Here is a 24,191-nt window from a genome sequence, read left to right as displayed (position 1 = left end):
CACAAGTATAGATGAACATTCCCCATGATAAAATGTTAGGTTATAAAGCAAAACGCAATAAACTAAAAAGAGTATTTTAAACCACATTCTCTTAAAAGTCATAGGTCAAAGAAGAAATCAGAAAGGAAGTAAGATGCTTTGAAAAAGAAACAAGTAACACAATTGACACTATAATTTTATGCCAACAAAGCATGTAATCTAGATGAAATGGACAAATTTCTAGAAATATACAACCTCTCAAAACTGACTCAAGAAATAAAAAATATGAAGACTGATAACAGATGCAAATCAGCAATGTAAGACCTCTGAACAAAGAAATGCTCAGAAATTGAATGGTTTCACTGATGAATTCTACCAAAACTTAACATATAATTACACCATCTGTCTCAAACGGTTTGGAAAAAGAACCAAAAGACAATTAAATCTTTGTTAATTGAACTTATGAGGGCAGCATTATCTTGATAATGAAGTCAGAAAGACATCACGAGAAAACACAGAGCATTACATATTACCTAAGTGGAACACTTCAACAAAATACAAATTACTCAGTCAGTTAACTGTCTGCCTTCGGATCATATCATGATCCCAGGATCCTGGGATCGAGCCCCGCATCGGGCTCCCTGGTTGGCGGGAGGCCTGCTTCTCCCTCTCCCACTCCCCCTGCTTGTGTTCCCTCTCTCGCTGTCTGTGTCAAACAAATAAATAAAATCTTTAAAAAAATAAAAAGTAAAAATAAAAAAATAAAAAATTATATATCATGATCCAGTGAAAATGTCCCAAAATGCAAAATATTCAAATATGAAAACGGATCAATACAACACATTAGTAGAATGAAGGGCGGAAAAGCCTGATCATACTAACTGACGTAGAAATGAACTTAAAAATAACCCACATCCTTTCCTAATAATTATGTTTGATAAATACAGTTTTAGTTGGACAAAATAAAAATTATTAAGATGGACAATGGTGATGGCTGCAGAACAATGCGAATGCATTTACTGCCAAAGAACTATATACTTAAAAATGTGGTATGTTTTATGAAATGTTTCATCACTGTAAAAAAAAAAAAATCAAAGCAGGGATAGTTTTTCTCTACTAGGTCTTCATGTGCATTTAACAATGACAGTTTAAGACTACAAAAAAAAAGTATTAGCAGAATTGAAAAGCACTAACATTACTTGAACCCTATGCTTTAGAACAGAAATTAAAAATTCATTGCCAAGGGTGCCTGGGTGGCTCAGTCAGTTGAGCATCTGACTTTGGCTCAGGTCATGACCCCAGGGTCCTGGAATTGCGTCCTGCGTCAGGCTCCCTGCTCAGTGGGAAGCCTGCTTCCCTCTCCCTCTGTCCATCAACCCTGTTTGTGCTCTCTCTCAGGTAAATACATAAAATCTTAAAAAAAAAAAAATTCACTGCCAAACAGCCAAAATAAAATATACTTTAGAATAAAGAGTTAAGACAGAAATGGAAGGAAAACTTCCAAACTCATTTTATGAGACCAGGATTACCCTGATCCCAAAACCAGACAAAGACCCCATCAAAAAGGAGAATTACAGACCAATATCCCTGATAAACATGGGTGCAAAAATTCTCACCAAGGGCTCCTGGGTGGCTCAGTTGGTTAAGCGACTGCCTTCGGCTCAGGTCATGATCCCGGAGTCCCGGGATCGAGTCCCACATTAGGGTCCCTGCTTATCAGGGAGCCTACTTCTCCCTCTGACCCTCCCCCCCTCATGTGCTCTCTCTCTCTCTCATTCTCGCTCTCTCAAATAAATAAATAAATCTTTAAAAAAAAAATTCTCACCAAAATACTAGCCAAAAGACTCCAACAGTACATTAAAGAATTACTCATGACCCACCAAGTGGGATTTATTCCTGGGCTGCAAGGTTGGTTCAACATTCCCAAATCTATCAATGTGATACATAACATTAATAAAATAAAGAACAAGAATCATATGATCCTCTCAGTAGATGCAGAAAAAGCATTTGACAAAGTACAGCATCCTTTCTTGATCAAAACTCTTCAGTGTAGGGATAGAGGGAACATTCCTCAACATCATAAAAGCCATCTATGAAAAACCCACAGCGAATATTGTTCTCAATGGGGAATAACTGAGAGCTTTTCCCCCGAGGTCAGGAACATGGCAGGGATGTCACTCTCACCACTGCTATTCAACATAATACTGGAAGTCCTAGCCACAGCAATCAGACAACAAAAAGAAATAAAAGGCATCTGAATCCCCAAAGAACAAGTCAAACTCTCACTCTTTGCAGATATGATACTTTACATGGAAAACCCAAAAGATTCCACCCCAAAACTGCTAGAACTCATACAGGAATTCAATAAGTAGCAGGATATAAAATCAATGCACAGAAATCCGTTGCATTTCTATACATCAAAAACAAGACAGAAGAAAGAGAAATTAAGGAGTCGATCCCATTTACAATTGCACTCAAAACCATACGATACCTAGGAATAAATCTCACCAAAGAGGCAATGAGTCTGTACTCAGAAAACTACTGAACACTCATGAAAGAAACTGAGGAAGACACAAAGAAATGGAAAAACATTCCATGCTCATGGATTGGAAGAACAAATATTGTGAAAACGTCTATGCTACCTAGAGCAGTCTACACATTTAAGGCAATCCCTATCAAAATACCAACAATTTTCAAAGAAATGAATAAATAGGCTGGGTGGCTGAGTCGGTTGAGTGTCTGCCTTTGGCTCAGGTCATGATCTCAGGGTCCTGGAATCAGGCCCCGCGTCGGGCTCTCTGCTTGGCGGGGAGTCTGCTTCTCCCTCTGCCTCTGTCCCTACCCCTGCTGTGCTCTCTCTCTCTAATAAATAAAATCTTTAAAAAAAAAAAGAAATGAATAATCCTAAAATTTATATAGAACCAGAAAACCCCGAATAGCCAGAGGAATGTTGAAAAAGAAAACCAAAGCTGGTGGCATCAAAATCCAGACTTCAAGCTCTATTACAAAGCTGTAATCATCAAGACAGTATGGTACTGACACAGAAACAGACACGTAGATCAATGGAACAGAATAGAGAGCCCAGAAATGGACCCTCAACTCTACGGTCAACTAATATTCGACAAAGCAGGAAAGAATGTCCAATGCAAAAAAAACCAGTCTCTTCAACAAATGGTGTTGGGAAAACTGGACAGCCACATGCAGAAGAATGAAACTGGACCATTTCATCACACCACACACAAAAACAGACTCAAAATAGATGAAAGACCTAAATGTGAGACAGGAATCCATCAAAATCCTTAAGGACAAGGCAGCAACCTCTTCGACCTCAGCCGCAGCAACTTCTTCCTCGAAACATCACAGAAGGCAAGGGAAGCAAGGGCAAAAATGAACTATTGGGACCTCATCAGGATAAAAAGCTTTTGCACAGCAAAGGAAACAGTCAACAAAACCAAAAGACAACAGACAGAATGGAAGAAGATATATATGCAAATGACACATCAGATAAAGGGCTAGTATCCAAAATCTATAAAGAACTTACCAAACTCAACACCCAGAGAACAAATGATCCAATCAAGAAATGGGCAGAAGACATGAACAGACATTTTTCCAAAGAAGACATCCAAATGGCCAACAGACACATGAAAAAGTGCTCAACATCACTCGGCATCAGGGAAATCCAAATCAAAACCTCAATGAGATTCCACCTCACACCAGTCAGAATGGCTAAAATTACAAAAGTCAGGAAACGACAGATGTTGGCGGGGATGCGGAGAAAGGGGAACCCTCCTACACTGTGGGTGGGAATGCAAGCTGGTGCAGCCACTCTGGAAAACAGTGTGGAGGTTCCTCACAAAGTTGAAAATAGAGCTACCATATGATCCAGCAATTACACTACTGGGTATTTACCCCAAAGATGCAAATGTAGGGATCTGAAGGGGTAATTTATAGCACAATGTCCACAGTAGCCAAACTGTGGAAAGAGCCTTGATGTTCATCAGATGAATCGACCAAGAAGATGTGCCATATATATATATATACACACACATATATATACATACACACACACACACACACACACACAATGGAATATTATGTAGCCATCAAAAAAATGAAATCTTGAAATCTTGCATTTGCAATGACGTGGATGGAACTAGAGGGTATTGGGCTAAGCAAAATAAGTCAATCAGAGAAAGACAATTATCATACAATCTCACTGATATGAGGAATTTGAAAAACAAGGCACGGGACCATAGTGGAAGGGAGGGAAAAATGAAACAAGATGAAATCAAAGAGGAAGACAAACCATAAGAGACTGTTAATCTCAGGAAACAAACTGAGGGTTGCTGGAGTGGTGGGGGGTGGGAGGGATGGGGTGGCTGGGTGATAGATATTGGGAAGGGTATGTGCTATGGTGAGTGCTGTGAATTGTGTGAGACTGTTGAATCACAGACCTGCACCCCTGAAACAAATAATATATGTTTAAAAAAATAATAAAAAATAAATTTTAAAAAAATTCCTCATAAAGAACACATAAAACAGAGTCAAATTAAAAAAAATGAATAAAGCTTCAAGAATAGTTAGATGATCTGTTAGACATCAATTCCTAATTTTTAAAAAAATTTCAAAATAGTTTAGGTGATTCTTTTTATGCCTCATATGCAATGTTTAATGGAGACCCATTAGAAATGATTTCATTATCTACCACTGTTCTTGAAGCACACGACCACAGGATTCAAAGAAAAAAATTATTTAATATATTAACTATAAAAGTGACATGATTATACTTAGCAGTACCACTGGACAATAAAGCTCCAAAAACTTATGGGTATGCACAACTTCAATTTTCTACTACACTGTACTTAGCTACTGAGAGAAAATGATAAAACACAAGTACAGTCTAAGACAATAGAGGAATTTTTAGTGGACAAAACCTAACAAAATGAAAGTACATGTACAGATTAAAGTTCTGAAACTGATGTTTGACTTCAACTATATGTAATTATTTCCAGTGACCAAAACTTAAAACAGAAAACAAAACATATTACAGAGTTCAACATAAAGCTGTGACATTTCCCACCAATAATACAGTTTTTGTAGTAAAACTGAAGAGGGTGAAATATCTCTAAAGATAAAAATGCTGAATATACTTTCTTGCCTTAGCTCTTCCACTGGAAGAGAAGGAATCAAAACGAATGTCCCTAGTTCTTATCATCATAGGGGTCTGGGCCAGAACTGAAAATTGAAAATGGCAAGCTAAAAACGTATTAGTCTTGGTGATGTCCTTAGGCATTTAGTGAAACCACAGAACAATTTTTAATGGGACATATTTTTAACCTAGGCTTCATAAAAACTCTGATAATATATATGGTTCACAGAAACATGAGTTCATATTAAACAAAAGGCACATGACAGGGAGTGGGAGTGAAATGAGAAAATATTTGCTGACATAACATCAAACTACAAAAATAGTATGGGTAAGATTATAGATTGTATTAACTGACAAATACTGACTATAAAGTCAATATATTAAAAATAATAGTAAAAGGCGAAAGATTTATACGATCTGAAGAGAAACCAGAGTAATAGTAAAAAAAAGCATAAGTTCCTTGTATTAACTAGAAAAATCTGAAAAATAATCCAATTCCAAAAACAGAAAATACACTGTTAGAAACCCACAATTCAGAGTAGTTTAATAAAAATTAGCTACTGTCGGGAGCGCCTGGGTGGCTCAGTCGTTAAGCGTCTGCCTTCAGCTCAGGTCATGGTCCCAGGGTCCTGGGATCGGAGTCCTGCCTCCAGCTCCCTGCTCAGCGGGGAGCCTGCTTCTCCCTCTGCCTCTGCTCCTCCCCCCTCCCACCCCGCTTGTGTTCCCTCTCTCACTCATTCTCTTTCGAATAAATAATCTTTAAAAAAATTAGCTACTATGAAAACCAATTCATTTTAAAATTATTTAAAACAAATTACCAGAAGGCAACATGAAGATAAAAAAGAGAAAAGTATGAAAGGGACATAAAGAATGATGAAGGTAAAATAAGATTCAGGATACGGGATTTTTATGATAGAAACAGTGAATAAGTTATGGTGGAAGGGTTCATAGCTAGAATTGATGAGAGGTGAATTCTCAGATTTGAGAAACACAATAAATCCCTGGTATTTTAAATTAAAAAGTCACATCTCCTATCAAGAAAAACTGCAGTAGGGCGCCTGGGTGGCTCAGCTGGTTAAGCGACTGCCTTCGGCTCAGGTCATGATCCTGGAGTCCCGGGATCAAGTCCCACATCGGGCTCCCTGCTCAGCAGGGAGTCTGCTTCTCCCTCTCACCCTCTTCTCTGTCGTGTTATCTCTCATTCTCTCTCTCTCAAATAAATAAATAAAATCTTTTAAAAAAAAAAAAAAAGAAAGAAAAACTGCAGTAATCCAGGACAAAGACATCTTATGGCAGCTAGAGAAGAAAAATAAATTAAATTACTTCTAAATGTTAAGATTCATAGTTGATGTCTCAAAAATTAATAATCCAAGAATATTTTTAATGTATTGTTTTTTGTTTTTTGTTTTTAAGATTTTATTTATTTGACAGAGAGACACACAGCAAGAAAGGGAACACAAGCAGGGGGAGTGGGAGAGGGAGAAGCAGGCTTCCCACTGAGCAGGGTGCCCGATGCGGGGCTCAATCCCAGGACCCTGGGATCATGACCTAAGCTGAAGGCAGACGCTTAACGACTGAGCTACCCAAGCGCCCCTATTTTTCATGTATTGTGAAGAAAATAACTCCTACACCAGATTTACACATACTCAGAGAAGTAACTTTTTAAGAATAAAGGCAAGGAAACATTTCTTTTTGACAATAAAAAAAATTAACAAATACTTCTACTTATAAAATTTCTGAAAATTTTATTTTGGACAAAAAGGAAAATAGCCTTTGAAGAAAGATCTGAGTTTCAAGAGAAATGGTAAACCAAAAAGAAGAAGTATACACATGAATAGGTGTATATTAAACCTGAAAATATAAAACAATGAAAATGATACTTGTTTTATCAAGCAAAAAAAAAATTTTAAAGCCCAAATAAAAATTTTACAAACGTTAGAAGGGAGGTGAAGAGAACAGCAATTTTACATCATTTTGGATGGAACAAAATTCCAATAAATTTAAACGTTAAGTCGCATTTACTACCTTTTTTTAAAGATTTTAATTATTATTTGAGAGAGTAAGAATGAGTGGGTGGGAGAGGCCAAGGCAGAGGGAGAAGCAGACTGTCCACTGAGCAGGGAGCTGGATGTGAGGCTTTGATCCCAGAACCCTGGGATCATGACCTGAGCCAAAGGCAGATGCTTAACCAACTGAGCTACTCAGGTCTCCCTAAGCTGTACTTAAAGTATTAAGAATAACATATATACTTATGCACACACATATATATTCTTATGTACATAACTGACATAAAACAATTAAAATGGAATACGAAAATTAGGTAAGAAAAGAGAAAAAGAAAACGTAAGGGGTAGAAATACTGAGTTCTAACTAAGACAGTAAGATGACTACAAATCATCAATTATCACAAAAATAGAAAAATGACTCCAGGAAACATATAAAAACTATATGGACTTAAAAAAAAATCAGTTGTATATCAGTTATAAGAAACATACCTACAGCCTAAGTAAAACAGGGCATATAAAAGATATATACCAAGTAAAACTCAATCTAGGACCCAAGAGAAACTAACATGTAAGGGATTCAGTGGCAGGAAAGAGACCACTCCATTTATGTTTTATAAAAGTTACAAAATTAGTAATAGTACAAGCCCCTACTGGAGAGAATATTGTAAAAATATTGCAAGTACTTACATATCTATACATACACACACAGTCACACGTCTAAGCATTACACATGCACTATAAGTACTTGGGGACTTCTAACAGTGTGCAGACAATACAAATTGTATACTTTTAAAAGTCTACACTTGGAACAACCACTTCCAAATACGTAACCTAGAGACTCTTACTTCAGGAGACATGTAAAATGATGTTTGTAACAGCCAAATACTGAAAGCGATCCAGCAGAAAATGGATAAATAATGGTATAATCTCAATGGAATATTATACAGTAGTGAAAAACCAGGTAAGTTCAAGCTTTAGGCAACATATGAATGATTTTTCAAAGCATAACACTAACTTTAAAAATTAAGCGAGAGGTACACACAGCATAACATTTACAAAGCTCAAAAATTAGGTAACATGCTTTTTAGAAATACATTCATTAAAAAATTAAAAGAAAATTATGACAATAAAATTTTTATCTGTGTCCTTTTGGGGCTTTTGAGGTGACACAGGGAGATATGACTTGTGGGGAAGCATGGAAATAGATATAACTATGTAAGAAAACATCATTACATTCAAATGTGGGTTCAAGGATATTGTTTAATATTATGCTTTATAACTGATAAAGAAACTACATATATTCTCTTGTGGTTTTACAGTATCACAATTAAATTGTTTCCAATTTCCAAAAAGTAATTCAAAGAACACCAAGATGTCAATAAAGGAAACTACAGGTGATTTCCCTGTTTCCTTAGTTTATACTTTTCAATATTCCATAATTGATATATAAGACTTTTATTTAAGAATCTGAACTACTGGGGTGCCTGGGTGGCTCAGTGGTTAAGCATCTGCCTTTGGCTCAGGTCATGATCCCAGTGTCCTGGGATCGAGCCCTGCATCGGGCTCCCTGTTCAGGGGAAGCCTGTTTCTCCCTCTCCCACTCCCCCTGCTTGTGTTCCCTCTCTCGCTGTGTCTCTCTCTGCCAAATAAATAAAATCTTAAAAAAAAAAAATCTGAACTATTTTTTATTAAAACACTCTGTTCAAATGCTGTTATCTATGTACACATACCTGTCTCTCTCTGTATATTCCATATAGTTAACATAAGTTCATATGCTTACAAAAAGCTAAGCCTTCCTGAAAATTTCTCACCTCTTAAATTGCTACTTTTTTTATCTGGAACAATTGTCTCATAAGGGTTTACATGAGGTCAATGTATATACAAAGCTGAACAGTATTTGTCCAGGCTCTGGCCATCATGGTAAAACAAAAATGATAAAAGGAATAACTGCTCAACAATACAGATGCATTATCTTTTAGCTTCTTTTTCCCAAGTAAGTTCTGCTTCACCCATATTGTTTGGCTGTCCATAAGAAACTTCTAATGTAATTAGTTAAATCTTCAGACATCTAAATGGGTCTGACTCTACATGAGATCACCTTGGTTAAGGTAGTTTTCATATTACTCCATTTGTTCCACATGATGAACACAAATTAAAATGTCAATGAGGGCATTTCCCAATTTTCTTTCAAATTTATATACAAATATGAATAAACTGGTGACAGCAGTTGTTTTTGTCTATCATGCAGATAACCAAAGATGATAAGCTTTAAGTATTTAGTTTCAGGGAAATCGGAAGGACCCCTGTAGCTCCTAATTGATAAATCCAAGGTTTCATACTATTCCTTTTTTTTTTGCTATCACAAATGCAGAATGGAAATAGTGATGGTAATGGTGGTTATGCACATGGTGGGTTACTGACAGATCAACCAATGCCAGTAAATCTGACCTTTATTCCTGTTATGTGAAAACAGCACTATGTGGAAGAACTCATGAGTACAGATGGTTTTACATGCTACAATGTGCTGTTAATATGAGTTACAAATCACATTACCTCTTCCTCGGGGGACAGGTTCCCTTTGCTACTGCTGACAGGAAAACCACTGCCAAATTCTTTGGAATGAATGTCTGCTCCATACTCAACTGTGACATCCTCCTCAATGCTGCTCACCAGTCTCCAGAATTCCTTCTCCACAAGTTCTGTAGGTACCATCTGTGACAAAAGATGTAAAAGATGATCACAGCACTCTGTATTTTGGCCCCATGTCTGTATGAACACTAAGACTTATCAGACACTAAACCGTGTATCTCTACTCCACAATCACATACATGTACAGGCATGTTGAAGTAGTCAGTCTTGAAGGAATCAGCCATTTCACCAAAGCTCTGCAAAGTGTACTCCTGGGTAGCCTGCTCAAAGCCAAAGGCTTCAGGGGGCCTCTTACACTCCTAAAATAGAAAGTATTTCAGCAAGAAAGAGAAAACAGGCAAACGACCCAAAAAGAACAGCAGGAGATATATCTTATGTTCTACCGTCGACCTTTTCTTATGTTTCAAGGTGGTATGGTTCCTTCACTATCTACTAAACCTATTTCTTTTTCTTTCCTCATATGGTTCACATCCTTTGTATTATGGTCCTTACTAACTGTTTTAAGTGTGTACAGTCTGTGTAACCATTCTTGCTTAATAACTCGTAGATAGATGATTAAAACCTAATAGAAATATTAAGTTAGAAAAAGGCATCTGTAACATCTACTCTAGTATCCCTTAAAAACAGGAGCCTAGATTTTTAAAAATTACCAAGAACTAAATTTAAAATATTCATATTCAATAGTCATACCTCCATGATACACTTTGGGCATCTCCAGACCCCTCTAGGGATTTCAAGAAGGGGTGGTATTAGGCAGAAGATGTGGTAATTGTCATCGCAGCCAACACACAGAAGTAGTTTATCATCTTCATCCCCTCGGGAGCATATTCGACAAACATATGAGTCAATCTACCAGGAAAAATAAAAATATAAGTGCCTACTCCATGATACCTTATCCCAGGTTTCCAAACCACTTATTTTGAACAGCTACCACCAAACAAGTACTACATAATGTTGTACTCCTGAGTTCACTATATGGGGAAAAATATGATAGGATACAAACAATTATGAAATAATATAACACATCAAGAAATAAACCATGTTTAAGGTGCTTACAGAACAACAAACTAGATTTTTTATAGCAGATTTAATGGTACAAACCTAAATCATGAAGCTATAAACTGGCATGGATCATTCAAAAAACTACATATGGTTAATAATAAAATATGCTCTTATGACTCACTGATATGAAGAATTCTTAATCTGAGGAAACAAACTGAGTGTTGCTGGAGTGGTGGGGGTGGGAGGGATGGGGTGGCTGGGTGATAGACATTGGGGAGGGTATGTGCTATGGTGAGCACTGTGAATTGTGCAAGACTGATGAATCACGGATCTGTACTTCTGAAACAAATAATGCAAGATATGTTAAGAAAAAAAAAAGAAGACAGCAGGAGGGGAAGAATGAAGGGGGGTAAATTGGAGGGGGAGACAAACCATGAGAGACAATGGACTGTGAAAAACAAACTGAGGGTTCTAGAAGGGAGGGGGTGGGGCATGGGTTAGCCTGGTGATGGGTATTAAAGAGGGCACGTTCTGCATGGAGCACTGGGTGTTATGCACAAACAATGAATCATGGAACAGTACATCAAAAACTAATGATGTAATGCATGGTGATTAACATAATAAAAAAATTTAAAGAAAAAAAATAATAAAATATGCTCAGTGCAAGCTGACCATAATAACTCCAACTGACCAAATATCCAGTAACACATGTTATTCTGTTATAAAGTTTCATAGGCATCCATTCTCACTCTAAATCGTGTCTTTGATTTTCATAATGAATTGGTCACCAAAGTGGTATGCCTTAAGAACAAAATACTAGGGAGCAAAGCCAAACAACTTGGATACTTAGATACCACTGAGATAACCTAGTATTACCAGATAAAAAACAAAACATATCAATACATTTTTACCAGGATGAATATTAGAAAAAGCACCTGAAGTGAGAATAGGCTATACCAGAAGAATTGAAAACTAAAATGATCACTAAAAAGAGAAAAGAGGTGACTCACAGAGTAGGACAAAATGTATAATGTCTGTATAAAGCTAGACAGATACATACATACACCTTTTATATCAATATAGGAGACACAAAAATACATAAATGTAGAAATACATATACATATGTATATGTATTTACACACACATATGTACATTAGCTTACTTACACATGTATGTGTGGCAATAACCTTTAGTCACAGAAATTTCAATCCTTTCACATATGCAATACAAATGCCTATATATCTTTCCTACTGGCATGTATTTTAACATTACTATTATTCAATTTATCCTGAAAACTGCAAACTATCAAAATTTCCATGAACAGTAAGAGAGACTAAAAAAATCATAGCTGTTATTTTTAAGAAGCGTACTTAATAAAACCCAATACGAGAACTTACACAATATAAGTACTCTAAAGTGGATCAATAAACAAGGCAACACAAGATTATATAGTGATACTAGTTATTTAAAGTACAAATATAAGCAAAGCTATTTTTATATATTAAAAAAAATTTTTTTTAAAAAAAGAACATTTTTCTGTATGCATGCTATAAAAACAAAAAAAGGCAATAAAACTAGATAACCAACTAGATCTAGGGGTAACAGAAAAATCCTAAAAGACTCCCAGACTTCACATTTGGATGACAAGATCTTGCTACAGTCCACAACATAAGAAACACAACGTCAACTGGGAGGTAATGATAATATAGATAATCCCTAACTAATTAGAAAGACATGATTAAGAGAAATACAGGAGCTGAAGTTCAAAATAGAAGTCTATTCAAAGATAAAATTTCTAAGGGCGCCTGGGTAACTCAGTCAGTTACACGTCTGAATTTGGCTCAGGTCATGATCCCAGGGTCCTGGAATCGAGCCCTGCATCGGGCTCCTTGCTCAGCGGGAAGCCTGCTTCTCCCTCTCGCACGCCCCTGCTTGTGTTCCCTCTCTCACTGTCTTTCTGTCAAATAAATAAATAAAATCTTAAAAAAAAAAAAATAGGAGACACAAATTTTCCTCCTAACTATAATACCATGAATATGTTTCTTCTCCTTCCTAACCATCTGTCTCTTATATATGAAGGGCCCAGAAATAAATGGAAGGGAGGAGAATGTAAGGTGGGATAACGTAACTTCAGTTTCCACCTAGTTCTTATAATTCAAAAAGAGTGTTAGAAAATCATAGGTTAAGTCCTTGCATGGAGCACTGGGTTTTATACGCAAACAATGTATCATGGAACACTACATCAAAAACTAATGATGTATGGTGATTAACATAACATAATAAAAAAAAATCATAGGTTAAGTCCTTACAAACTGGGCACTACTGTGATTCCTCCTCAGTTGCATGGTCATCTTAGTGCAGGGCTCTACACTGTGATTCAAGTCCTCTCTGGGCAATGGGGACATCACTCTCCCATCCTCTCTTGGTTCCTCCTTCATCAGAACAGTGCGGGGGCATACAACACCTTCTTTATCTAGGGCAGTTAGAAACAAATCTGAAAACAAACAAATCTGTTCTCCCATCAAAGTCAACAAACCCACTCTCCCACTTGTACTTTAATGCACACATTGCCTCTTGATCCTATTAAGCTCACCTTTCTTCCGTAAAGTCTTATCCTTGGCCATGAGCCCCAAGCCCATCATCTTGGGACCAGCCCCATAGATCTGCAGCTTCTTCAGCTCTGGATTCTTCTCAATGTCTTCCTCTGTAGGTTCTGGCTATTAAAACAAGGTTCAAAGAAGGAAATGAGTTACACACACACATATATATATATATATATATATATATACACACATATATATATACACACACACACACATATATGTATGTATATACACATATATCAACTGCTTCCACTTATTTTTAACTATTTATTAATGATGTATTTTTACCTGTAAGTAAGATATGGCCAGATAGGAGTTAATGAAAGAGAAATCTGAGTGGTAACTACCTTTCTCAAATGTTTTCAAGCTACGAACAAACTAATTAAATAGTTCTGTGTTTGCAAGATAGTATCATAAAATATATAGCTTATACTAAAGAATTCAATAAATATAAAGAAGTCTCTATAGTTCAGTTGAAGATGCAAATGAGAAGTTAGGAGGATTACTACACATTGGGCATCTCTAGACCCCTCTAGGGATTTCAAGAAGAGGTGGTATTAGGCAGGTATTAGGTGGTATTCAGCACATCTTTTTACTGGATACCATGAGGTATGTTTTATCTGTGTTTGTCCATTTTTTTCTATTTTTAAATTAAAGCCCTACTGTAGTTCTTTTTATTTAAAGTTTAAGGTTTTGGAGATTTTATTCTATACCTATATACAAATACACATAAAAACTTATTTTCTGATTTTGACCTATTCCCAAAGTAACTTATGCAGGAAATAATATATATTGTACAACAATATCCATGATAAATACAGGATCAACTCAGGACAGAATGATGGTAGTAAAAATAATCTCTCAATGATCAGACACAGATCAAGAGAAACAAAGTCTGGAGCTCAAAATAGAGGTTTCTTCAAGGATAAAGTTTCTGGAACCATCAATACATATGTCTGTCCTATAATTTCTTATTGTATTATAATGCTATTCCACAAGTAACTTAAGCTTTTCTTATTATATATTACTAGCACTATTTCTATTTTTTGGTATTATAAACAATGATGTAATTAATTGTACTAATCACATTTTAATTTTCTGTATTTTATATTTTGACATCTTCTGGGAGATCTTGCTGGCCTAGGAAACTTGCTCCTGTAAGGGTTAGCTAATTCTTAAACGCAGTAAATTCGTAGTTGAGTCCTTCTTTCACATACAAACCAAGCAATAGAACATCCCGACTCCCAACCACCTCCTTATCTAACCTTCACACACTAAGACATTATTTCCCCTTCCCTAAATCAACCTATGGCCAGGTTGAAAACAACTTCAGAGAAAGTCCCTATGCTCCAAAACCTGGTGGAATTATTCATACTATTCAATCATAAGATATTTATCCTACCCTGCCTTACCTTTCCCAAGGAAACGCCAATAAATGCTGTGGCCTATGCCTTCCCCTTGCTTTCTGATCCTTACTAAGATTAATGCTTCCTCTTGTGGCCCAGTATGATGTGCTATCACTATCACTCTTGTTTCTAGGGGAACTGTAACTTTAAAACTTTTCTTTTAGTGGCACTGAACTCTCCAGGTTGTCATTCAGTCACTTTTATACATTAAGACCTGGACATAAATTATTAATACCATGTATTTGTTGTATACTGTTGTGAAAGATTTATTAATAGAACTTAAAACAGGAGGGCATGCACCTTTGAAATTTTAATAACTTAAAATTTTAACTTCAGTACAATCTTTTACTACCAACAGTGTACAAAGATGCCTGGCTCCTCATTCTTTACACATTATGATTTTACCAATCAGATATATAAAAAGAAACACATCATTATTTTTATAATTTCAATTTGTAAGTGAGACTAAACACTTCTGAGTTATCATTCAGTATGGTGTAATACAAGACAAAACTTGAAAACAGGTTGTGAAAGATGATTCTATTAGCATAGTAGGCATAAAATCCTAAGTGCCATTATTTTACAGTTTTACATATATATTCATTATACTACATACATTATACTAAACACCGTATCTTAAAATATAGTTTCCTAACAAAGTACCTTTTAAAAGAGCTAATGCTTGCTTTCAAATATGAAATAACACGTATTATTCTTAATCTTTCAGACATCTTACTATCCATTCTTGTACTACATATACCTATGTCCAAATTGGAAAAAAAAGACATTAGTCCTAATTTGTCACTGCATTTACTTCTTTTCTGCTTTATGCAGAACTTACTTATAATTTTTTCCCTCTTAATATTCTAGAAGTACAATCTCTTTGTTTTGGTAACCATACAGTTTTTAAGAATTTTTAAGATCTTTCCAGCAAAGTGAACAATCTCATTCTCAAGAAAGTAAGTGTCTAAAGATTTCTTGTTTTTTGTGGCGCCTGAGTGGCTCAGTCAGTTAAGCGTCTGCCGTTGGCTCAGATCATGGTTCCAGGGTCCTGGGATCGAGCCCCACACTGGGCTCCCTGCTCACTGGGAAGCCTGCTTTTCCCTCTCCCACTTCCCCTGCTTCTGTTCCTGCTCTCACTACCTCTGTCAAAAAAAAAAAAAAAAAAAGATACCTTGATTTGGAAAAATTTTTGTACCCTTAGCTGATAATTACTACTTTTGAACAAATTTTACTGATTCCCAAGTTATTAGAAGCTCACTTTTATTCAGATAATCATATACCACCTTGTTTGAAGAACTAAAGTACTAATGCAGAATCTATCTGAGTTGCATTAATCTGAGCTAGATTACCATTTGTCCTGTCTTCCTTCTACATCCAAATATTAAAATATTTTAAAATTTAATATTAGGATTACTCACAAAATATCTAAGAACAGTGTTATCCTAATTTATTTTAGAAATAGAAATATCCAAAATTTAATGAGAACATACGTGGACACACAAAACAGGTGTTTTTGTTGTTTTTTTTAAAGATTTTATTTATTTATTTGAGACAGAGTATGAGCAGGGGAATCGGTAGAGGGAGAAGCAGGCTCCCCACTAAGCGGGGAGCCCAATGCAGGACTCAATCCCAGGATCCTGAGATCATGACCTGAGTTGAAGGCAGACTCTTAACCAACCAAGCTACCCAGGTGCCCCCACAAAACAGTTATAGCAAGATGAGAAATTTTAAGTCTGTTTTGTTTGTATTTTTAATTTTCTGATATTACATTGTATGACATGTGAAAAGCCCTGCCTGTTGGGGAGAGACTGCTCCTGTGAGGCTAGCGAATTCTTTCAGATACCAAAGGATCCAGCAAAGAGCTTGCATTTCATACACAAACCAACCAATCTAGAGCCATACTTCCTGTTAGGCTTCAGCACAACAGGAGGGATTATTCCTCTGCCTTAATCATCCCAGGGCATAAGTGAAATAAGGGTGCTCCGATAGGTTAGAGCCCACTGCAACTGTTCAAACCAGCCAATCCTAGAACTATGCCTGTGCTCTGCCTTGCCTTTCCCTGGGAAACCCCAATAAGGCCATCACCTAGGCTTTCCCCTTGCCCCTGCCTGTTCTACAACCTGACCCATCCTTTTGCTTTGCCCTGGGGTACTGTGTGGCAAGTGTCCTGAGTATAAGTGTTTTCCCGAGCTTCCCTTGTGGCTGACTCTGTCTCATAAAAGAATACAGAACAAAAAGTAACAATTAAAAAATAAACAACAATACAGAGTCTGTATAAACTAACCCAAGATTTAAAAAGTAACCCCTAAAACTGTATTAAAAAGATGGGCACCTGGGTGGTTCAGCTGGTTAGGTGTCTGACTCTTGGTTTCAGCTGAAGTCCATGATCTCAAGGATGCTGAGACTGAGACCCCTGTCAGGCCCTGTGCTCAGCACAGAGTGAGCCTGAGATTGTGTCTCTGCCCCTCCCCTGCTCATGTTGTCTCTCTCAAAGAAATAAATAAAATCTTTAAAAAAAAACTGTATCAAAAGAACATGTTTGGGCGCCTGGGTGGCTCAGTTGGTTGAGCGACTGCCTTCGGCTCAGGTCATGATCCTGGAGTCCCGGGATCGAGTCCCACATCAGGCTCCCTGCTCAGCAGGGAGTCTGCTTCTCCCTCTGACCCTCTTCCCTCTTGTGCTATCTCATTCTCTCTCTCAAATAAATAAATAAAATCTATAAAAAAAAAAAAGAACATGTTTGTTTTTAAAACGTGTAAAAACAAAACTACCAAAACAAAAATATTTCAAATATTACCCACAAAAATAAAATAACTCATTTCATTTTCAATTAAATGCCTATTCAACCAACTATACATTAAAAATAAAAGAATGTCTGGGGCGCCTGGGCAGCTCAGTTGTTAAGGGCCTGCCTTCGGCTCAGGTCATGATCCCAGGGTCCTGGGATCGAGCCCCACATCGGGCTCCCTGCTCCGCAGGAAGCCTGCTTCTCCCTCTCCCACTCCCCCTGCTTGTGTTCCCTCTCTCACTGTGTCTCTCTCTGTCAAATAAATAAATAAAACTTAAAAAATAAAATTAATAAAATAAATAAATAAATGAAAGAATGTTTTATATATATGAACTGAACAAAAACTTTGAAGTTTATGGGAAAAAAAACAGGCACTCACATCAGGCTGTAGTCTTTTTGCCCGCCGACTATAACTACTGAACTTGGAAGGCTGCACAGACTGTCTTAAGGGAATGCTGTGGGGTTTGTATTCCTTGTCTTTTTCCTCATTGTCAAATGGGTGAGTGTTACACTGCTGGGAACACGAGAAAACATAAGATCAGGAACTCAGTCACATTCATAATCAGCAAATAATTAAGTGATTCCTTTATCTTAAATCTCCAGCAATGAAAGCTGTACTTCCTTCTTAATAAATTACACAACTCTATCCTTTATACTTTCTGTGATAACAGAAGAATGAAAATTCTTCTACACCTTTGAAACCAGACTACCAGGTTTGAACCCAGGCTTCTATTCTTCCCGTGTGCCTTGTGCTATCTGTTCCAATTTCTTTGTCTGAAAAATGGATAATATAAATATCAAATCCAACAGAATTATGTAAATTAAATAGCCATTTATAAATATTCATATATACACACAATTTTACAAAATGCTTTGAAAATAATAAAACCTAAAAACATTTGATACCCAGCCAAATCAGTTCCCACTCCTTCTTGAGTTAAACCCAATACCAAAATTTTATCCTTAAACTAACTCTCTTTATCTGAACTACCCTTAGGAAGGTTAGTAATTTCATAAGATGATTATCTTTATCACGGAGGATGGCCTAAAATAAGAACTGCTTTCTCTAACTTATACTTTGATATGCTCTCCATAAAAATATCCTTGTAACCCCCTAGAGAGGAAGACTGAAGAAAAATATCCTCCAATTCTCATGTAGCTGCTCTAGCAGATATGAAATTTCTTCAAAATATACTTCATACTTCTTCACAAACTGAAAAATATTTTCCAGAGCCAATTCCCAAAATTTCTATCAATGTGCTTAAGATACTAAACCTTGACTATTCAGGAGAAAGCTCAACCCATAAAAAGGAAGACAAAAGTAGAAAACAAAATCATATTAGGCCCCAAATCAGCTAAGAGCCCTCACCACAAGGTTGGCTCCAGACTGAAACATTTCATAGGGATAAATGATTCGCTCATAATGAGATCGTAGCAGGGAACCAATATTTTTGCCTGGTGGGTAGTTGAGTCGTTGGGCAACTCGGGCCCAACGACGGTCCTTGCAGATAGCTTCATAGCCACCTTCTTCCATCACAATCTACAAAGATAAGAAAGGTATAAATTAACTGTGTGCAAACTGAGAGACCTAAAAAACAGCAGTGATGGTTTAATATGAGTACCGTGCACTGCCCCCCAACGTCAGTTGTTCCAAGACAAAACGATTTGTGAAGAAATGCTGGCAGGCTCTCTGTTGTCTGCTTTCCTGCCTAGAGACACAAAGTTCAACCACAGGGTCTCCTAGCCAAAGGTTTTTACTTACTTTCCTCTTTAAAGCAAAAGTACTCTTACCTTACTAAGGCTGTAGAGATCCAATATCCTCCGTTCCACATTGGGAATTTTTAATGAAGAACCTTGGATTTCCCAGAATTTTGCAATCTGGTCCAAATAGTTCAGTTTTACTCTGGTCTGAGCCTGGGAAAGAGAGAGTCCTATGAGATTGGCTTACTCCTTAACCTGACTTTGGTCCAATGTGACTTCAATAAAGTATTGTTTTGTACAATCTACAGTGCCCTACTAGGCTAGAACCTAGATTTCATTGGCGATCTTACCACTAGTGTCTAACAAAGGCTCAACTCAGCTGATTCTTCAATCTGAAAAGAAAGCTCCAAGAGTGATGCCTCAAAGTCAAAATCTTTCATCCCTAAATCTAAAGCATTATCCTTGCGGGGCACCTGGGTGGCTCAGTCGTTAACCATCTGCCTTCGGCTCAGGTCATGATCCCAGCATCCTGGGATTGAGCCCCACATCAGGCTCACTGCTCCGTGGGAAGCGTGCTTCTCCCTCTCCCACTCTCCCTGCTTGTGTTCCCTCTCTCGCGCTCTCTCTCTGTCAAATAAATAAAAATATTTATAAATAAATAAATAAATAAAGCATTATCTTTGGACTTAGTAAGGGCTAAGCAAGACCATTTAGACTTTATCTATTATCTTCCTTAAGACAGCATTCTGTAGCCCATACACATGGAAAGAAAATATTTTTCTATGCTATGTCAAAAATTTCTACATGACACAGTTTCTGAATTATCCTTCTCTTATCCTAAGTCATTTTGGAGTTTCTAACCAGTAACCGTGGTTAAAACTCATAACAGCAAAAGAAAATGCCAAATGATTCATACGCTTTCCACATTTAATACTACTAAGCTGAATATGCAGGCTGTTGATTGCTTTATAAAATAAGATTTGTCTTTCCTTACTCTGACCCATATCAAAATACAATCCTTTCTTATTCAAGAAGAACTAATGTACAACCACCAGTCTTAAGTGGGAAATTTAGCTGACCATGTATCTGCCCTGAACTTTGCTCTTATGAAAGAAATCAGGGAAACTCCAAAATGATAAAACATGTGGGCATGGGTAGGAAAAATCTATCTTTTTGATATCTCTAATTTTAGCCCATTCTATGGCAGAAAAATATGTCATTCATTCCTGAAAAAAAACCCTTCTTCGTGTGCTGTCATTTTGCAGAAGACTTTCTTGAAGATCAATATTCTGGGAAAAAATGGAACTGGGGTTAGAATCAAAATATACATGCTTTAAAAACTTATATATTTAACTACATTGTTATATAACTACGAGCAAAGCAAGATCACAGCTCAAATTCTAGCATAATGGGATGACTTTTCATTTTACCTCCAGTTCATTTAGTCTCTGAATGCGAGGTGTGAATCTGAAGTTGTCAACTTCTACTGCAAAGGGAGGTTGCCAGTCCTAAAAGAAAATAAAAGAACTTATTATGGCACAGCAAAAGATGTAGATGGTGAGAACTAGAACCATTTGTCTCCAATTTAATATTCCTCCCTCTTAAGACTTCTGGTTCCCTCTTTAATATCACATAAGAACAACAACAAAAAAATCCAAAAAAACCCCACCAAAAAAAAAAAACCCTTTGAAACTCCTTGGTATGTATCCTCCCAAAAAATCCCATAAAAAACAAAATTCCAAATCCTCAGATAGGGCCTAAAAGATCAATTTGAAAATATGAAGCACACCGCAATGCAGACTCACTCATTTGGGTTCTTATTAATGTGAAGAAAATTTGTAAGATGTAGGAGAAGTGATTCTGAAAGTTGTACCATTATTTATTCCCGCTGATAACAGTGTTTTAAGAACAGAAGTATAATTAGTAGTAGTGAGAAAAGTATATACATTCAAACAGAAGGAAATGTAATCCTATTAAGCATCTGACAAATGAGCAAAAGAGTGTGCAGTAAGAGGACATACGCTGAATTTTCACTTTAGTTGTTTAAAGTGATAGCGTAGACACTTTTAAGTCTGCATTAATTTAGAGAAACCTAACAGTTTCAATTAGCAGTTCTGAGTAAACCTAATCCAGAGGAGAGGCTTGTCTGTGAAACATGAAATTAAATGGTAGGAAGATTCCCACATCCGTTCCCATTTTTACCTGAGTTTTTTACAGCATTAGATCAGGCCCAGTGATCAGTAAAACTATATATATATATATATATATATATATATATGCTTCAGTTACATATCAAGCTCTTGGGTACATTAAAACTTTTTTAAATGTAAATATAAAAGACATTAGTATATTAGGGACGCGTGTATTGTGGTACAGCATACAATCAACTTCAAATTCGATCTTTTCATTTCTAAAATACATCTTTACAACTGCACGAGGTCCGACGATTGGAAACTAGCTCTCTGATGCCAATGCATTATGGTTATTTACAAAAGGAGAAATTATACGTACATACAACATTTAACTAAGAGCAAGAACTACCGAGTTTAGGCCTTGTTTACTAGTACAGTGCCCAAACGCTCGGAGATAACGCAACCCCGTTTCCAAATTTTGCTTGTGAACCTTACCACGGGTGGGCGGATCTTGCAAATACCCGACTTCTCTGCAATGGGCCTGATTTTCGCGATGTAGCCAAGCGGGTCTCGAAATTCGGCCCACGTAGGTTCGAACACTGGGCACTCTGGCGGCGGCAGGAAGTCATCGGACCCCGGCTCCATGTCGTGCTCAGATGCTAATTTGTAAAATGATTTCCTCTTTCTTCAGTGGCATATCAATCCTTTGTCGCCAAAATGTGGGCCCCAGAGGGCCTATATTTTCTTTTAACTCCTACAGTTATTTTAATTCATGCAATTGCTCAGGGCTCCCAGTTCTATAACCACCATCTTGACCATTCAGCTTTTCCGGTTGCTTTACACTTCGTGTCGCTCCGCGGATTGATTCTTCAGGCACTAAAGCATCTTCAAAACGGAGATGTTCTATGTGGGCTAGTAAAAGCTAAACATACAGAAGTGAGTCCACTAAAACAAAACAAGCGCCACAAACCAAGCATTCGAGTAACCTTAAATAGTTCTTCCACGGAACAGAAAAGCACAATTACAAATAAAACCGCCGGATCTTTTTTTAAGGGACAACGGCGCATGTTACGCGTGCGCAGTAGACGGAAGGTTTTTTTTTTTTTAAAGATTTTATTCATTTATTTGAGAGAGAATGAGAGAGAGAGCACATGAGAAGGGGGAGGGTCAGAGGGAGAAGTAGACTCCAGTAGTGTGACTGAGTGGTCGTTTTCTTTTTTTCACGCAGAAAATTCCCCATTTGCGGGGACTGGAAGCCCAGTTGCCCCGGTTCCTTTACCCTTACAATCCACGACGACATGAGCACCCATTCCAAAGTCCTTGAAACACTTGAAACTTACTGGCTTTTCAGTTACCCACCTGCCTTTATGATAAGGGGGTACCAGTTACAAAACTTTTGCAATCCTACAAGTATCTGTAGAATACAAATTGTTTCTATTCCTGTACGCTATTTCACTTATAACGCAGCTGGCATGCATACATTTTCTTATTGCCTTTGAACAAACTCCATATTGCATTTCTTTACACGTAAACAAAGGGGGAGGGGCACTAAACGCTTTTATAAAAATGATTGCCAAATAGATGCATCCCCTAAAAATTAGAAACACAATTAAATAAAAACTGAGTGCATTATTACAAAGACCTAGTCAAATAATGACATAGGCCCTTTACTGCAATTCCTAACTATCCATACAATCAAAACAACCAGACTGGGAAAATGCGCACTCTAATTTCAATATAAGAAATAAAAAAACCTATTTGCCTTCTGGAAGAAGTGGACTTCTTGAACAAACATGGACATTACGCAGTTAGTAAACAAAATGTAAAATACTAAAGTATCAAATAAAAATAAAATACCCACTCCTATATCTCAAACGAATACCATATACCTAAGAAAGAGTAAACTGTTCTGATCACAACCCCCAGGAAAGTCTAATTTGGAAGGACTATGCAAACTATAGCTTGTCCCTTGTTAATTTCTACACTGGTCTCTCAAGGGTTGGAATCACTGTCCTTGCTATTTCTCAAATTACAATTAGTTATGAGGTGTTATTTGAAAACAAGCTGTTACAGTTAGCTGTCTACAAATTTTTTTTACCAATGTTTTTACTTTTATGTTAATAAGAGAAATTTGCTATAATTTGTTGTCCTCCAATTAGCTTAGAATCAGTTTTACACTGTGAAACCCATTTTGCATATCTTATACTATGTGTTTGAAGGATTGCAAAATAAGGAAGTGCCCATTTATTCCCTTAAAAGTTACTCTTGGGTGCCTGGGTGGCTCAACCAGTTGAGCATCTGCTTCAGCTCAGGTCATGATCCCACGGTCTTGGGATGGAGACCTGCATCCAGCTCTATGCTCAGACGGGAGTCTGCTTCTCCCTCTCCCTCTGCCTCTGTTCTCTCTCTCTCTCAAATAAATAGGTAAAATCTATAAGTAAGTAAGTAAATAAATAAATAAATAATAAATAAATAATAAAATTACTCTAAAAAATTAACTGTTATGCCCCATTTTGACAGTGGAGGAGTAACCTTTGCTTTTAGGTTTCTTGATGTGATTGGAATACTGTTTCGGTAATACTACTCTTGATATTTCTTTTTTCCAAAAGTTTATCCAGTTGGCCTAGGTTATCAGCATTATTAATTTATTACATTAAATATATTATGTTTAAATGTTTATTTTATCTTTTCCATTTTGTTTTCAGCTTCTAGCATTTTCATTTACATTTTTCTCTTATATTTCATAAAATCAGATTTGCCATAGATTACCCTA

General features: G+C 36.8%; 1 protein-coding gene across 6 annotated transcripts in view; it reads right to left on the bottom strand.

The window, feature by feature from the left end:
• The window catches only part of LOC118356625 (lysine-specific demethylase 5D), a 37,952-nt gene extending 15,537 nt beyond the window's left edge, over positions 1–22,415 (bottom strand). For 2 of the 6 annotated variants that reach the window (XM_035725916.1, XM_035725917.1), the window contains exons 1-11: positions 21,914–22,415; positions 20,717–20,794; positions 19,377–19,499; positions 19,208–19,294; positions 18,955–19,125; positions 17,965–18,099; positions 13,379–13,502; positions 13,095–13,279; positions 10,474–10,632; positions 9,963–10,082; positions 9,688–9,846 (exon numbers count right to left, since the gene is read on the bottom strand). In XM_035725916.1, the coding sequence (XP_035581809.1) occupies positions 9,688–9,846; positions 9,963–10,082; positions 10,474–10,632; positions 13,095–13,279; positions 13,379–13,502; positions 17,965–18,099; positions 18,955–19,125; positions 19,208–19,294; positions 19,377–19,499; positions 20,717–20,794; positions 21,914–22,063 (1,491 nt within the window). In that variant the 5' untranslated portion in view covers positions 22,064–22,415. The remainder of the gene's footprint in view (positions 1–9,687; positions 9,847–9,962; positions 10,083–10,473; positions 10,633–13,094; positions 13,280–13,378; positions 13,503–17,964; positions 18,100–18,954; positions 19,126–19,207; positions 19,295–19,376; positions 19,500–20,716; positions 20,795–21,913) is intronic. The other 4 variants (XM_035725918.1, XM_035725919.1, XM_035725920.1 and 1 more) reach the window with 4 other exon arrangements.
• Positions 22,416–24,191: the final 1,776 nt, after the last annotated feature.

The sequence above is a fragment of the Zalophus californianus genome, chromosome Y, assembly GCF_009762305.2.
Source record: "Zalophus californianus isolate mZalCal1 chromosome Y, mZalCal1.pri.v2, whole genome shotgun sequence".
Lineage (NCBI taxonomy): Eukaryota > Metazoa > Chordata > Mammalia > Carnivora > Otariidae > Zalophus > Zalophus californianus.
This window is presented reverse-complemented; position numbering and strand designations above follow the sequence as displayed.